Source organism: Rhamphochromis longiceps, linkage group LG3 (assembly GCF_057381845.1).
Source record: "Rhamphochromis longiceps isolate RC_006_pf linkage group LG3, R_longiceps_female_GT1.1, whole genome shotgun sequence".
NCBI lineage: Eukaryota > Metazoa > Chordata > Actinopteri > Cichliformes > Cichlidae > Rhamphochromis > Rhamphochromis longiceps.
This window is the reverse complement of record NC_140559.1, coordinates 16477947-16495101: the sequence shown is the minus strand read 5'-3', so window position 1 is coordinate 16495101 and position 17155 is coordinate 16477947. Positions and strand designations below refer to the sequence as shown.

Genomic DNA, 17155 nt, shown 5'->3' with positions numbered 1-17155 from the left:
TACACAATACTTTATACAGTATCAAAACTCATACCTGAACATATTCCACACGTTGGTTTTTCACTCTGTCAGAGTTTCGTTCGAAAAGGGACTCGGTATGCCTGTTTCATCCGGAATTGATTCTTTCGGAGGATGCGGTCAATTGTGGAGAGGCTGATGGCATTTATGCCTCGAGAAAGATGATCATCCTCAATCACTCTCCTTTGAATCTCTTGCAGGCGGATTACATTATTTGCAATTACCATGTTTACAAGTTCCCTCTCTTGCTCCTCCGACAAAAGCCTTAACCTGCCTCCACCAGGTGGTCGTCTCTGTGTCCTACAAAAATAGAAGCACTCATTACTGTAACTGTCACACATTCATTTTACAGGCAAATAATGGAAACATACTGAAACTCAAGACACATAAGTTCAGTAACTTAAACGTTACTGTACAAAGCAGTCTTACTGCAAGTACACCTACCTGTTTTCCTCCCTGAAGGTTCTGATGATGGAGGCAACAGTGAAGCGACTCAAATTTGGTTGTACTCGTTGCCCAGCCTCCCTCATAGTCATCCCATGGACAAGGACATGGTCAACTAAAGTGGCTCGAATTTCATACGAGACTGACTGTCTTCATGCCCTTGCTCTTCCCCTTCCTTGTCGCCGTCGTTCTCCACCTCCACCTCCTTCACCACGTCCTCCTCCTCCTCCACCTCTCCCTCCTCCTCCACCACCTTCCTGTTGTCCTAGACCACCTCCTCCTCCTCTTCCACCATGTCCTCCTCTTTCACCATGTCATGTCCTCTTCCTCCACCACGTCCTCCTCCTTCACCACGTCCTCTTCCTCCACCACGTCCTCCTCCTTCAACACGTCCTCTTTCTCCACCACGTCCTCTTCCTTTGCATCTCTTTGGATCCATTGTTTCAAACCTGAATGAGCTGACTTTGGCCCTTTTATCTATCCATCGCAGGTTCTGATTGGTGTGTGCTAAATTTTGACTCCTAGTGTTTCCACCTGGTTAATTGTGTGCTAATTGAGCTCAAGCTATGCTGACTTAAGTTAACATTATTGCATGCTAGTGCTTTCTAAATGACTACATGGTGTAAGCACTGTAAAATGTAGGGATTTGCAGTAACAGTTCACCAAATTTGAGTTATGTGTCAAAGCAGGGAATAGTGTTTATAGTTCAGGGAAATGGGTGAGCTTTTTGAACAATAGCGTTACGGTTTTGAAATTTTAGTTTAGAGGCCTGGTTATAGTGTTTAAGCAATCGAGAAAAACTGTAATACACTGAAATCTCATTTGTGTCATGAAGAAAGTCTTTAATCAAACAGAATTCAAAGATCAGAAACATTTCATATATGGAGTTAAACATGAATCATTGTTTCAACAACATATTTATTGTTGTCATAAACAGACAAGAAGACAACAACAAACTGCTCCTCCCATTCAACACATGTCAGTCCATATCCCAGCAAACTAAATCATCTCCATTTACACAATTCTAGTTTGGGGAGTCATTCAGTGAGAAACAGTGAAATGATTTTCCATGTGAAAAGGTGGACAGCAGAAACAGAAAGAAACAGTGAAACTAAAAGAGAAACAAAGAGCTTTGGAACAACGAGGCAGCAGGAGGACAGCTGCAGTTTAACAGCTTCAACTCACTGACAGGAAACAACATTAGAAACATCATCATCCTCAACTCATCTGCTGCACTGACACTGACACCTTCAACGGACACACCTTCACTTTACCACCATCATCAGTGCTAATGTATGGAAACATCCTGTGAGTGAAAGTGTGTGTGAAGGTGTGTATGTGTGAGTTAGTATCAGGATCAGAGAACGACAGCTTTCCTCTGTTCCAGTCCAGATTCACTCTGATCCTCTGGAGCTTCTTCTGGACTGGGAGAGCAGTGACAGCTGATGGTGAGTGTGTGTAGTAAATACCTTCATGGAAAAATATTGTCCATAATCCAGACAGTATGACTCCCTTCCTCTGCACAGACTCTGCTGACACACCCAGTACCCACCATGTACTGTCTCCAACCTCAACATCCCAGCTGTGAGTCCCTGAGTTAAAGCCCTCAGAGCCCAGGACAGAGCAGTAATAATCAATCCTCTCTGGATTATCAGGAAGCTGCTGCCTCTCTCCTCCTCTCACACTGGTCAGATCTTCAGACAGGATGAGTTTTGGATTTGCAGTGTTTGGGTCCAGAATGAGAGGAGTGTAGGAGACCATGTCCTTCATGTTGTTCCAGATGTTGAAGGTCAGGTTGCCCAGGTGTTTGGCCTGGTCTATCAGAGCTCCTGAGGGCAGCTGTGGATCATCCAGCAGGGGGCAGCGCTGGACTCTTTCCACTGCAGCCTTGTAGTTGTGCAGGAATGAGACGTCTTCAGCTCTCAGCTCCTCCTCTGTGGCTCTGACTGTGTCTGAAAGAGCTGCTATCTCTCTGCTCAGAGCCTCCATCTTCTCCTTCATCATCCCACTCTTCTGCTCCTCTTCCTCCCTCAGTGCAGCCAGCCTGGCCTCCTCTTCCTCTGCTAGAAACTGCTGAAGCTTCTTAAACTGCTGCTTAATCTGCCTCTCTGTGTGTCGGGCCTGGACCTTAATGTGTTCTGCTGTTTGATCAAACTTCACTTGAACTTCTTCACAAACCTTTAACTTCTTCTTTAAGGGCTCCAGAGTTTCCTGAAGTTCCTTCTTGTGTTGTTGTGCAGCTTCATCGATGGGTCTGAATCTGTGATTGGTGTGTTTTTCTGAGTCTCTGCAGATGTGACACACTGGCTGCTGATGGTCCAGACAGAAGAGTCTGAGTTTTTCAGAGTGCAGACTGCAGAGAGCCTCTGAAGCTCTCTGATCTCTCTCCTGTAAGAACGACTCACACAGGTTCTTTAAAGCCAGATTTAAAGGTGGATCAGACTTTGAAGATCTTCTCTTACAAACTGGACACTCGTGTGTTGGTCTCTCTATCCACCATCTCTTCAGACAGTCTTTACAGAAGCTGTGGCTACATGACAGAAGAACAGGATCTCTGAAGACCTCCTGACAGACCGGACAGCAGAGATCCTCCTCTGATCTGGAAGCCATTGAGTCTGTGAGTGAAGCTGAAAACAGCAGACAGGAAGTACAGTCAGTCCTGGCTCCCCTCCCTCCTCTACCACCTTCACTGAAACTTCCTTTGAGTCGTGTTTTTGCTCAAACTCACATTCAGTGTGTGGAGCGTCAGCAGCTTGAAGCAGCAGTGTTGGAGTTTTCCACTTTTCTCTCCTGTAGCTGGACTCACTCAGAGGAAGCTGCTAGTTTGGTCTGAGCTCAGTATGATCGTCTGTGCGTCTCTCTGTACTGAGGACGAAGAACTTCCTGTTTCCTGGTTTGTCACATTTGAGTGACGTGAGGGGAGGAGAAAATGTTGCTGTTGGACTTTTAACTAAGGTGTGTTTCAATCCTGCCTGCAGCTCAAAAGCTGTAAAACAGGTTTTGTGTCTTTTCACCTCCACAGGTCACAACATGAAACCTGTTGTGAAGGTTATAAAATAAAGTGTCACTCGGTGGTGCAGCTGTTTGTCAGCTTCTATTTTAGACTTTGTTCTGGTTCTTCTTCAGGTTCCCAGCAGTGGGAGTGTAATGCAGTCACACACACACAGGTGGTGTTAAGGTGGATTCACTTAGTTACAGACAGTGGTGTTATTTCCTGTAACTAAGGGTGTGTTTCACTCCAAAGTTCAGACATTAACCTGCCAGAAGTTGTAAAAGTTACTAATAAAGAGCTTTTCTCTCATTTCACATGTTGTCCACAATCTCCTCGTGATTACCTCTGGAAAGCCCCGTGGCACAGCTCTCCATCCAGTGCAGCTTTATGGTCATTGCTGTGGTTCCAGAATCTTCTCATGATGACCAGTAGGTCCCCAAACAGCATGACCTTTGACCTCAACCCCTGCCTGGGCTGTCAGCTATGGTCCCTACTTCTCGCTGGGTCTCTGAAGATTTCTCAGGAGATTCCACCCTTGGGATCATTTCTTCCAGCAATGCTCTGCTGCACCTGCATCTCCTCACTAGAGGAAAAACTTCTATTTGGAAAACATGTCAACCATCATCAAACCAAAATTTCCTTTCAGTTCAGTGAACTTCACTTATCAAAAAATATAATTATTTATTATTTATTAATTATATTATTGGTTTATCACGTTTTCACTTTCACTTATTGACCATCAAAGTGTTTATTGTCTTTACCCAAATAATTGGAGCAGAACTTGTTCCATATTCAGTTTTTCAGCAAAACGTGTTTGAGAAAAGATTCATTCTTATATCTGGAGGAATAAATATATTTCAATAAATATTAACGTTAGCCTGCGACTTTGTTCCAGTTTTGAATTTTGGCCCACTGTGTATTTGAGTTTGACACCCCTGCCAGAGAAACAGAGGCAACTGGCAGTCCAGCATGAGCCAAGGGGCCCAGGACACAGGAAAATCTCTCTACTGTCACTGCAGCTTCCTGCAACTTCTGAATGCTGGTGGACTGTCTATTACACACTTTGCAGTGATATCGAGTTAAATCTTAAGGAACTTGTGTATTAACTCAAAAACACAGAATAGGCCTTTGTGAGGTGAGGCATGATTGAATGTGGACAAAAATCAGCTAGATGAGTCAAAAACATTACACTTGTGTGTAGTGGTGCAACGGATCAAACATCTCACGGTTCGGATCAATTTTCGGATCAGCGAAAAAAGAAAAAAAGACAAAATTTTAACATTTACTTATTAACTTATTTAAATATATTAAATATTTTTTGCCTATTAAAAAATTCAGCTCAAGACTCATTCCACGCAATTATATAAAAACAAATTAAGGTGCAATATAGGGCAGTACAGGGCTTTGTATCTACCACTGCACTGTGATATAAGGAACTCTCACGGTCACGTGGCTTTCCGTTGACCTGGAGGTCCACCCATTTGTAGTTGGGCAACAGAAGATGCCTGGGACAGTTCAGCCATAACTTTAAACTATTCCTGCTCATATACAACGGATCTTCGGATCATGTTGTAAATGGGCTGAACTGAGGGCGACTGCACAGCAGGCTGAACTGCTACAGGTAGCGGGGCTAATGGCTGAGCTATGGGCTGCAAAAGAGATTGTGAAGTTGGTCCACTCCCACCCGAGGAGTGGGTACAGGTGCGGAGGTTAGCGTTGTCCTGGCGGACCTCACCTCGGGGGTCGGTGCAGATTTTGGCAGCGACTGGACAGCTGCTGTCCACACCCGAGGAGCTGATACGGGTGCAGGGACCAGCCGGCCCCAGAAACTGAAGCAGGGACCAACTGGGCCCCAGCCCCCCTTACCTGGGAAACTGACACAGGTGCAGGGGAGTGGCGGACACCTACTCTGTATCTGGTCTGGTCTGCTAGACAGACCCATCAATGAGACTTTGTAAAAGCAGCTGGTCTGAGTGATGTGATCAGAGTGCAGTAGATAATGTCTGACAGCAGTTTGAAGAGCAAATGGATTCTGTTCTGTTCTTCACTCATCACCTACCTGACAGCTGACACCTCACACCTGTTTCTCACCTGCAGGTCACACAGGAGGACAAGAGAAGGATGGACGCAATAAAGGACATCCTGGACTGAGAGCAAGTCTCTCTGTTTTTTTTTGTTTTTTGCTCATTTTTATATGAATATTTTAATTTGAAAATCTGAGTTCACTCTGCTGAGCTCACAGATCTCAGTGTCATGAATGACGTCTATTTACTGCTGCTATGAAAGTTAAATTATTTCACAATAAAAGAGCAAAATGAAATGTTTAGAACAAACACAACATCCTGTAAAAACTGTCCTTGTTCTTTTTGTACAGAGAGCTTCCTCTTCACCTCCATAATTTATTCAGTTCATTCACGAAAAAAAGCCCAGACAAAACACACAATAGAGTAAATCCACCTGTGATCAACAGTGGTATTTTTCTTTCTTTGTTTATCAAATCTTCTCCTAATATGTTAATAATGTCAATAAACCTTATTCATTACAACTGCTGAAACCTTAGTATGGGCCACCTCTGATCAGCACATAGCCCAGAAACAAAGACATTTATGAATCCGTCTCTTCTTCTCTTGCTCTCTAACTCGTCTGTAAACATGTGTGGGGAAACTCAATGTTAAAGCCTACAGCTGGAGGGGGAGGGGAGGGGTGAAGCTGGTGCTTGTGAGTCTGTGAAAGTGAATCCTGCCGGTGCCATAGCTGCTGAAAACGTACTTGGTGCAGACACAAAACGTCCATCAGCTTCAAAGTGTGTCAGAAAAATGTCAACATGGTGACTGATGGATGAGAGAGGTCCCATTGTTGTTGTTGTGCACAAATCATTGAACAACACAAACACTTAGAGCTGCTTTCAGTGCTGCCTGTTTTGTTACTGCACACATTTCTGATGGTCCTACAGTCCAACGTAGCAAACGTCTCCCTGAAGCCTCTTCTTAGAGACCAAAGGTTGGATCAGAGCGAGCAGCTGAAAGGACACATCTATGAATGCAGTCAGAGACTTTCTCACAACCTCACACTTCATCAGATCACATTTAGGGGGTTTCCAAATTCATTGGCTCCATCCTCCTGAGTTCTTTAAAGCAGCCGTCCCCAATCCCCGGGCTTCGGACCGGTACCGGTCCGTGAGTCGTTTGGTTCCGGGCCGCAAGAGTTGAGCGTCAGGTGTGAAATGTATGGTTTTCAGGGTTTTTTATCGGTTTTCAGCATTATTTTGTTATCATTTTTATCGTTTTTATCGTTTACTCAGTTTTCCTGGGTCTTTTCACGTGTGTTATGAATAAATCTTCTTTTTTTCAGTACCGGTACTAGTTTTATTTTGTTGTATTTATCTGCGACACCTTAAAGGCCGGTCCATGAAAATATTGTCGAGCATAAACCGGTCCGTGGCGCAAAAAAGGTTGGGGACCGCTGGGTTGGGAACCATTTCAAATCTTTCAAAATAAAATGTATTATAAATTGAAGTTGAGTAGGCTAAAATAAATACGAGCACAGCATAGACATATATTAATGGTTTATTGCCATTTCGTAGTTACCAAAAGACAAAAAGGCATTTTAACCCTCAGCACAACATCACAACTAATACATGTCACTTATCAGTCATTTAAACAGTGATAATAATATTTTTTACTATACTATAAATAAATATATATCAATACTATATCTATAGATAACACAACAATTAATACATGTATTGTTTAATTAACAAAACATCAGAAAGTGATAAAAACACATTAGAAATAGCAATAGCTTCATAACAGACCAATAAAGACATTGTCATCAGCAGATGTTTGCATGTTCAGTAAAAATATTTAAACAACAAGTTTTTGATTAAAATTATCAATGAACTGCAGTGTTATGTAAGGTAAGTTTCATGTTGGACTCATGGTCCTTTGTTAGTCCAGTTTAGGACAATATCTTGACGTATGTATCATATCAAATATATGTCATATCAAAACAAGCCCACACCTGCAGTTGTTTCAGTTTTTCACAGGTGTTTCCTGTCAGCTGGTCAACCTCACTCAGGTGGACATCCATATCAGCCAACCAAACGACAAGCTCCTCCCTTTGTGCTTCAAATCCCTCCCACTCTGAGACAAGAAGTTTAAAGAGAAAGAAAAGAGTCAATTATAGAGAAAAGAGAAAAGTGAAACCCTCCTCAGAAGGTCTGACTCGCATACCTGCAGTCGATCTGTGATAGATGCCAGTTTGGCATTCACGTCATCCCAGTGGCGGCCGCACTCCCTCGCCAATGCCAGCAGCCGAGTCTGCAGGGTGCCCTGGAAGAGCTGAGTTAATGTTCAACTCCTCCTGGTCAGGCTCTCCAGCTGGATGAGCCGAGGTCTCCCCAACCGCCGCTGTCTTTCAACACAGAAACACAACTTGCATCTGAAGCAGGAGGTGCAGATTGTTTTTGCTATTCTTTTCTAAATCCAGGCTTGATCACGTGGAGGTATTTGGAAAACTTATTTGGCCAGCAGATGACTGTTGTCTCACAGAAAGTCAAATCAAATGTATGAGGTACACAATCAATTCACAAGAACACATTTAAAAAGAAAGTCCCGTTCTTCCCTGATTTCAAGTGAATTCTGCATCAAAACAGGGTGACAGAAGTAAAACGAGTGTTTGCAGCAAATGTGAGCACAAAGCCTCACTTTATACAAGCCTGCTATTAAAGTTCTCCTCTATGCAGATGACTTTCCTGTTTTCAAGGCACAACTTGAATCTGCTGTACAAATCTTATGGATACACACTAAAAGAAACAGTAGTGTGCACAACTCCAGATTCTGATCCCTCGTCCTCATATGGTCCCAAAAGGCTCACAAAAACCCACATAGCGATAGCAATAAAGCAAATGTTGAGGCTTCAAAATACAAAGTCCATAAACCAATGTCTGACATAGGTTTTTAAGGGTGATAAATATACAATAAATATACAACATATGGTCATAAGACTAAAAGTAAAGAATGCCATTTGTGTGTGAATGAGACATGAACCTGGGTGGACACTTAACATCTGTAATCCAGCTGTGACAGAGACAAAGAAGTGTAATGTGTGTGTCAGTGTGGTGTGTTGTAGTGTCAGGAGTCAGGATGCAGCTACAAAGCTTTTTGTTCAGTGTATACAAACAGCTGTAGCTCCATAAAGGCAGCATGCAGAGACTCACAGTGTCTTATAATGAGAGGCTGCTTTCTCTCACACATTATGTTCACTTATTATCAGCACATGTTGTTGTTCTGTGGAAGCTAACATCTTGTAGTTTCTGACACTTTGCATGTTTAGCATGAGGCTAAAATTCCCCCTCAGTGGGTCACTGGTGACCTGCTGGATGTTCAGAGGTTCATTAAATCCAACATGACTAAAAACTCAAATGTCAAAGGAAATAAACAAAATATTTAAAGTCAATCATTCTGATCATAATTGTACTTTGACCTTTAACCTCTCTGCTCTGTGTTGTTTCCTCTTTCAGACCAGAAAAACATCATAGCTGAGTCTGGACAGGACGTCACTCTGACATGTCGATCTCCAAACATCAGACGTGTGTATTGGAGCAGAGCTGACCTGTTGCCAGAAAATGTGTTTTTGTACCAGCATGGTCGTTTCGATCCAGACGACCAGCATCCATCTTTTAAGAACCGGGTGGATCTGCAGGACAGACAGATGAAGGAGATGCGTCTTTGATTCTGAAGGATGTGACGATTAATGATGCTGAAACATATGAGTGTCATGTCTACATGGAAGAAACTCACTCATGGGAGCTCATCAGCATCATCTACCTCAGGGTTTCTCCAGGTGAGTGAGTAGAGGTGAAGTTGCTTCCTGGTTGTTGATGTGTGTTTGTTGTATGGATGACCTGCTGGATGTTCAGAGGTTCATTAAATCCAACATGACTAAAAACTCAAATGTCAAAGGAAATAAACAAAATATTTAAAGTCAATCATTCTGATCATAATTGTACTTTGACCTTTAACCTCTCTGCTCTGTGTTGTTTCCTCTTTCAGTCCAGAAAACCATCAGAGCTGAGTCTGGACAGGACGTCACTCTGACATGTCGAGCTCCACACAACAACATCAGAGCTGTAGAGTGGAGCAGAGATGACCTGAAGAAAGAATATGTGCTTTTGTACCGAGATGGTTACTTTGTTCCAGACAGCCAGCATCCATCTTTTAAGGACCGGGTGGATCTGCAGGACAGACAGATGAAGGATGGAGACGTGTCTTTGATTTTGAAGGATGTGACGATTAATGATGCTGAAACATACAAGTGTTATGGCTTCATGGCAGAAACAAACTCATGGAAACTCATCAGCTCCATCTCCCTGACTGTTGTTGATCCTCCAGGTGAGTGAGTAGAGTTGTTTGGGCTCAAAATGTGGTCATAAATATTTTGTACTTGTAAAAAAGATTTGTATGTGTAAAAAAGATTTGTGTGTGGACTTAGCCCAAAAACCCCTGCAAGTTACAACTACGAATTTTGACCCTATTTTTCTTCCTTTCATCTGATTGGTGAATGTCATGTCAATCACAAATGTAACAATCCAATCAGAGAACAGATGGGTTTGGCTGTCGGAGGGGCGCTTTTTTTTGAACTGCAGGTCTTTGAAGGGAATAAATGCCCTTTTACATGCCAACCCAGCGTTTTCCTTCATCACCACGAAGGAAAACAATCTGTGGTCGTCCGAGTTTGGTGATTTTGTGTCACAGGACTACGTGTTCAATACAGGGACTTCCACAGCCTTTTCAACAGCGCTGCAGACGCGGGGGGGGCAGTGCTTTGGAAATGACAGTCTTCATTACAAAGCTTTCTTCGTTATGAATTAGCATACATGTTTTTATTGAACATTTGAAGAACTAGCAAAAAGAAAAGAAGCTCTTGTAGAGGACATAAAGTCAGAGATAGAAAAGACAAGAAGCAGGTGCATCTAGTACAGGTAGAGCTGCTGCAAAAACCCACAGAGCCCAGCAGCCAGCAACAAATTCTGGATCCTTTGCTTTTAGTTAGCAGTTAGCATTAGCAGCACATCCTGCATCCGATGTGAAAGGACTTTTATGCTGCGCACTGTGACTCACAGCAATGGTCCCGGGTCAGCCCTGACGTTGTGTTAAACTAATCCTAAAGTAATAATGGTATTTCTAACCACTGATATACCACAACTTTATCCTTTCAACAGCTGCTGAAAGTTAGGGGACCTAGCTGCTATCGGATATTTATATAGAGATCGTCCAGCTTCAAACTGTATTACCCTTCAAGGACCTGCAGTTCAAAAAAGCGCCCCTCTGACAGCCAAACCCATCTGTTCTCTGATTGGATTGTTACATTTGTGATTGACATGACATTGACCAATCAGATGACAGGAAGAAAAATAAGGTCAAAATTCGTAGTTGTAACTTGCAGGGGTTTGTTTTGGCTAAGTCCACGCACAAATCTTTTTTACGCACGCACAAATCTATTTATGACCACATTTTGAGCCCATAGAGTTGAGTGTGTGTGTGATCAGAGGTGAAGCTGCTTCCTGGTTGTTGATGTGTGTTTGTTGTCAGTCTGCCATGTTTAAATCAAGGCAAAATACTGTAGCTGTGTTTCTGCTAGAGCTGGGTGATAGAACGATAACGATATGTATTGCAAAATAACGTTTTCTCGATAGAAAAGTTAAACTATTGCGATAGGCCTCATCTCTCTTGTCCTCTTTTTAAAAAAAAAAAAAAAAAAAAAAAAAAGAACAGCCAATCTAAATTAAGTAGCGCAGAGCCGAACCAATCACAGCCGCAGCATCACATCACGTGACTTGTTACGTACAGCCCAAGTGCCAAGCCGCACATGTGTATTTGTTTGGGAAGCAGCCAGCCGCCGTGCCGCCCGGGTAATGGAGGAAATGAGTGCGCCGACTAGAGAAAAATCAACCGAGAGCGTGACCGAAGGTTACCGAAGAGAAAACAGATGATGGTTCCAATTGTCGAACGGAAGAGCCATAGAAGTTCCGTAGTGTGAAGGTATTTCGGCTTTTTCAAGTCTGACAAAAAACAGTAGCATAGTAGTAGTAGCATAGTAGTTTAGTAGTAAACCGGTGCATGCTCATCTCTGACTGGAAGCGCTAATTCGTCATTGGGATTTTGTCAGACTAAAGTAATTGTTAAAACTGTTTGAAAAGCTAAGCTATACAACAAGGAGAGATTGAGAATTTCCTTTTAGTTCTCAGTTGATTTGATATTGACAAAACTTAGTCAATTTTGTCTGTGTTACGCCCCACTTACAAATGAAGTGTTGACTGGGGTGAGGGGTAACACAAAGTGAAAGAGAACACATGAACTACTGGAGAATAGATGTCATTAAACATGATTTATTGCCCAAAACTACTACAGTAAAAATAAACACAGGGAAGCTCTTTTCTTCAGGGTCTCCAAGGCCAAAACAAACAAAACACCCCCTTTAGCTAGAAATCAAACCAAGTACTCACTAACCAAAACAAGATACAATGGCTGAGTTCCCTGTCTAACCAAAAACAGGAGAAAACAGTTGAAACTAAAATGGCAGAGAACCCCTACCTGCTTCCACAACAATGAACTAATTAACACAATAACACAATCGCACAACCTTTGCTTACAATGAAAGAAAGAAAACCAAAGTTCCACAGAGTTTAAGGTCTCACACACATACACACTAAGGCCCGCTGCCCAAAACACAACAGCTCACAGCTCCGGCAAAAATGGGGGAAGTGGCAGGGGTGTGGCAGTTTAGGATGGCAGACTATATGCCGTGGCTGACGAACACACCTCAGCTGTGGCTCATGAGGCAGACCTGCAACACAAGAAAAGGAGAAAAGACACTCCTCTACAGAGGGAGAGCCACTAGAGGTCAGCGACCGTAACAGTCTGTTCTTCTGTAAAACAAACTAAGATTTATTTTTAGAATTAATATTTTGTTTCTAAGTGGTATTGACAATTTAGTCTGTTTCGTTTGTTCTATTTTGAAACTTAAACGCTTTAGCGGCTGCCTTTTGTGTAGTTTGCAATATTTGCCTTTATTTATCTGAAAAAGTCTCATGTTCCTTAAGTACATCTACCCTGTTAAACTTATTATGAGAAATAAGTATTTAAATCCAAACAAGCTGCTGATTATTTCACATTTTAATTGTGAGCAACGGCACATTTAAATCTTACAAATATAGTTATTTGGCTTATATCGTGATAGATATCGTTATCGCCTGAAATGAAAAAAACATATCGTGATATGAAAAAATTTATATCGCCCAGCTCTAGTTTCTGCCCTCTTGCTGTAATGTTCCTGAGACCAGCTGAGCAGAGTTACTAATCTGTAAGCAGTTTCCAAATTCCAGAATCACTGCCTGGATCGTTCTACAAACTTTGGAGGAGACTGATCACATTATAAATTTGAACCTCTCATGCTGAAATCATCAGTGATCCCTGACACATCTGGACCAGCTGTGATAAATTGTTGTTCTCTTACATCATCATCTCCTCTGAATTTTGTTTTAAAATTAATTCATTCATGGTTGAGAACATACGAGCTGATCTTTGTACTATAAACTGACAAACCCCAGTTTGCCTGTGTAACAACTGTATTAGGAAATTAAAGATAATTAATTCAATAATTATCAGGGTTAATGACACAATCACACTGAGCTCACTGAGGTGTTAAAATAATCCTCTTTCAGTTTGCACTTTTAGTATTATTATCCTAGTATTTGAAGTGCTTCATATATAAACATTGTAAATTATGTAAACAGTGTAGTTTGTTTGGTGTGACAGAGCTGTTGTCACTGAATCAAAGGTTCAGATGTTCCAGCCTCATAATAAACAAACACATTTTCAGAAATTCGAGGATTTGACCTTCCAAAAGTCTCAGGCATGTTTCAATGATAGTGATGTGTCGGTTGTGAACGAAACGGCTCTTAGAGCCGGGTCTTTGAAGTAAACGACGCGAGCCGGCTCATTATTGGGAGCCATGGTTTTTTATTTCTTCTTTCTCTCACCCTCTCTCTCTCGCACTTTTTTTCCGCTTCACTCCACATGCGAGCCTTGTGCTTTGCGCTGGGCAGAGGGGGGAGGGGCAGTAGTTACACTCAAGTAGCACAGGAACAGAGCGGGAGGGAGAGAGAGAGAAAGAGAGCCAGGGACAACAACATCACATTAGAAAGGTATAGTAATCATCCACAACTATTTTCAGTTGCGGATGATAAAGGATTCAGAAAGTTTATTCATGCAGGTCCATATGACAGAGAATGTGCATCTTTTTGTTTTCATATTTTAATTTATATTTTATTGTGTTGTGGTTTGCAGTGTTTTGTGTTGTTTCACTTTAAATTTGTTTAAAAAGAAAAAACTGAAAATTTAAAGTTAAAAGTTGAAATGTGAATAGTTGGTTTTTGTATTATATGATATATTTATTACATTTTATGTGGAGTGAATAAATCAAAGTACAAACCCCGAAGCACGTAAAAACTCCAAAACACATTAAAACTCAGAAGCACATAAAAACTCAAAACACGTACAAAACACAAACAGAAGTGCTCCAGGACGCTAGGCGCAGTGTTGAGCTTTTGTTACCTAGTGGCTACACAAGCCAGGATGTACCAATGACCGGATTTGGTGTGTTGTAGTAACAGGTAAATGAACAATATATTATTTGTGTATAAATACACAAACAATACACGCTTTCAATTGTGTAATTTAAGTGATCTAGGTAGCTCTGTTTTGGAAGTTCAGTTCACGCTAGAAATGTGTTTTGGAGTTTGTACGTGCTTTGTCTGTAGGGGCCACTGTATATATTTATATATAAACATATATAAATAAAACCACTTTTTTTACATTAGTTATCCCCTTTGTGCATAATTTTATATTGTTGTTAATTATAAATTAATTAAAGCAACAAAACAACCTGAAGAGCCGTTTGGGAGCCGAAAGAGTCGGCTCTCTAAAAAGAGCTGGAAATCCCATCACTATTTAATGAGCTCTCACAGATCTGCATATCAGCTGGATGAAACCAACATGACCTCCGACCCTGAACGAACTGTTAGACCTGTTATCCACATAGCAAAATTGGCATGGCCCGAATCTGGGCCACACAATGTGCTTACACATGTTCCACATACCACAAAGAATGACGACCCTTTGGTGACCCACACATGGGCCAGCACAAGGCCAGTTGCAGACACACTGCTGGCCCTGTGCTGTCCCAGAACACTTTCAGCTCTGGTCCCAGAATTCAGCCTAATGTGTACCTTAATTAAGCCATGTAATAACAACATGTGCATAATAGTGCAAAAGCAACATGACAAAACTTTGTTCAGACAGTGAATGGAATGATTCTTATACAGCATTTTTCAACTCTCCCAGATTACTCAAAGTGCTCTATGCAACATGCTACATTCACACACTTTCTCTTAACTGAGTGCTTCCTAACTACATTCATATATGCTCGCACTCATGACATGCAGACTGGAGAAGCCAGGGATCGAACCACTAACTTTCCGATCAATAGGTGACCTGCTCTACCGCCTGAGCTACATCCACTCACTGGCAAAGATGAGTAAACCCTCACTAGGTTTTGGATAAAGTGTACACTCATAAACCTGTCAAACGTGCACTTGAAACATTGGCTACCATTGCGGTATAGTATTGCAACATGGCATTTGGGTCTTCTAACTAAAATAGGAAAATAGGAACATAAATAGTGCCTCATTGCCAGACCTGGCCCGCATCTGGTTGACATACACTCTGCCATGACACCAGTCAGTCAGAAGTGCCAGCTTGATGCTGGATCCCGGCCAGGCCTGTTTTCTATGAGCCTGGGCCACATAAACCAAACCACAATCGAGCCAGATATGGCATGACATCACATAGACAGTGCCATCTATGGCAGGCCTGGCCCATATCTGGATGACAAACGTCTTATCGTGCCAGAAGTCAGCCAGCAGTGCCGGCTTGATACCAGATCCGGGCCAGACCTGCTTGCTATGAGGGAAAAGGGGATGGATTCTGTTCTGTTCTTCACTCATCACCTACCTGACAGCTGACACCTCACACCTGTTTCTCACCTGCAGGTCAGACAGGAGGAGACAGAAATGAACTGTGAGTCAGACGATCTAAGGACAGACACCAATGAACTTTCCTGAACATCCAGCAGACATCTCTGATGATCATCATGCTCACACTCAGACCAACAGTGTGTGTCTGTGCTGTCAGTGACTCTGAACTACAGTTTATTCATCTTCAGGCTGTTCATGAGATTTACTGACACAAAGTCAAACTGTGTTACAAACATACATGAATTTTTATGAGCTCTAATGTCAGGATCAGTGAGTGTTTTTGTGTTGGTTTAGGTTAGGCAAATTAATTATTTTATGTTGGTGTGGTTGTTTATTAGCTTCATGTGACTTTTTCCTCCTTAAGTACTTTGTATAAAAAAATCTTCTCTTTGCCTGACATTTTTTTAGTTTGTAAATCCATCTCATCAGACTTAAGAGGTTTTACAAACTGTTATAGGGGGTGTCCAAATTCATGGGCTGCATCCTCTTGAGGCTGCATTTGTAGGCCGATTATGTCACAGCGACGTGCTGAAGGCTGTCCAAATTCGTAGACTTCTCCGAATGCAGCTGACAAATCTCTTCTCCTTTTCCCCGAATTTGAAGGATGGGTCGGATGTGTCCTTTGTGGCCCACCATATCCCAGAATTCATAGCGCGGCCCAGCCAATTCCAGTTTTCAACAATGTCGGCAGCTACTAAGTTTTTAATATCACTCTTATTACTCTTTCTGGGTCACAAAATAAACTTTTAACATATTTTCAGGCGAGAATGTAGCTGTGGAAAGTTCAAATATCTGCTCGGTTTATCAAGATATCACATATTTGCAAATGTTTGAATGTGTGGTTCATACATAATCAATGTCATGGTGGTAGAGGTTTGATCCTTAATAGTCTGCAAAAACTTTGTGTGCATTCCAGAGTGTTCTGGCATTCACACCCACATCCTGGGAGCATGGGAGAGGTCGTACCTTCTCTTATTGTTTTATGGTAGGATAAACGTATCTATGTCTGTTTTAGGCTAAGTGCCTTTTGTTTAGATGAACTGCTGGACTTCCAGACCAGCAGGTTTAGGGAAGTTGTTTATGGGGTCACACACTGGCACCCCCCCCCCCCCCCCCCCCCCCCCCCCAACACACACACACACACACACAACACACAGGTAAGGTACTCTTTGTGTGTATGTATACGTCATATATTAATGAACCTTCAACGCTCCAGCGAATAGGTTTAAGCTACAAACCTATCAGAATTCTTTCTGTGAATGAATGAAATATGAGCAGAATGTAAGGGCTAATAGAGCCTTGAGGTGACTTTTGTTGTGATTTGGTGATATATGAATAAAATTGAATTGAATTGAATAAAGATTTACACATATACCTGTTGAATGCGTTTTTTTCATTGTTTTTGTCCCTGCAATCACAGACAAACCTCTATTTTTGAAGTGCCTTTGAGCAACTAATATACATCTTCCTCTGTAATATAATGCTGTGGGTAAACATGGCTGCTCTGGATTTACATCTGTGGATGGATGTGTTGATAAAATTATGAACCTGTATCTGCTGTGCGGACAGACCGATCACTGGAGTATTAAAGCTGCTCTTGAGTT

The 17155-nt window shown here is 42.0% G+C and overlaps 2 protein-coding genes across 2 annotated transcripts; one reads left to right on the top strand and one right to left on the bottom strand.

The window, feature by feature from the left end:
* Positions 1–1680: 1680 nt before the first annotated feature.
* LOC146673174 (nuclear factor 7, ovary-like) lies at positions 1681–3168 on the bottom strand. Its single transcript, XM_085401763.1, has one exon. The coding sequence runs from the start codon at positions 3070–3072 to the stop codon at positions 1681–1683; it is 1392 nt and encodes a 463-aa protein (XP_085257889.1). The 5' UTR covers positions 3073–3168.
* A 1919-nt stretch (positions 3169–5087) lies between these two features.
* On the top strand, positions 5088–16229 carry LOC146673173 (T-cell surface glycoprotein CD4-like). Its single transcript, XM_085400932.1, has 6 exons — positions 5088–5163; positions 5552–5611; positions 8976–9044; positions 9158–9298; positions 9508–9846; positions 15567–16229. The coding sequence occupies exons 1-6, from the start codon at positions 5088–5090 to the stop codon at positions 15596–15598; spliced, it is 717 nt and encodes a 238-aa protein (XP_085257058.1). The 3' UTR covers positions 15599–16229.
* Positions 16230–17155: the final 926 nt, after the last annotated feature.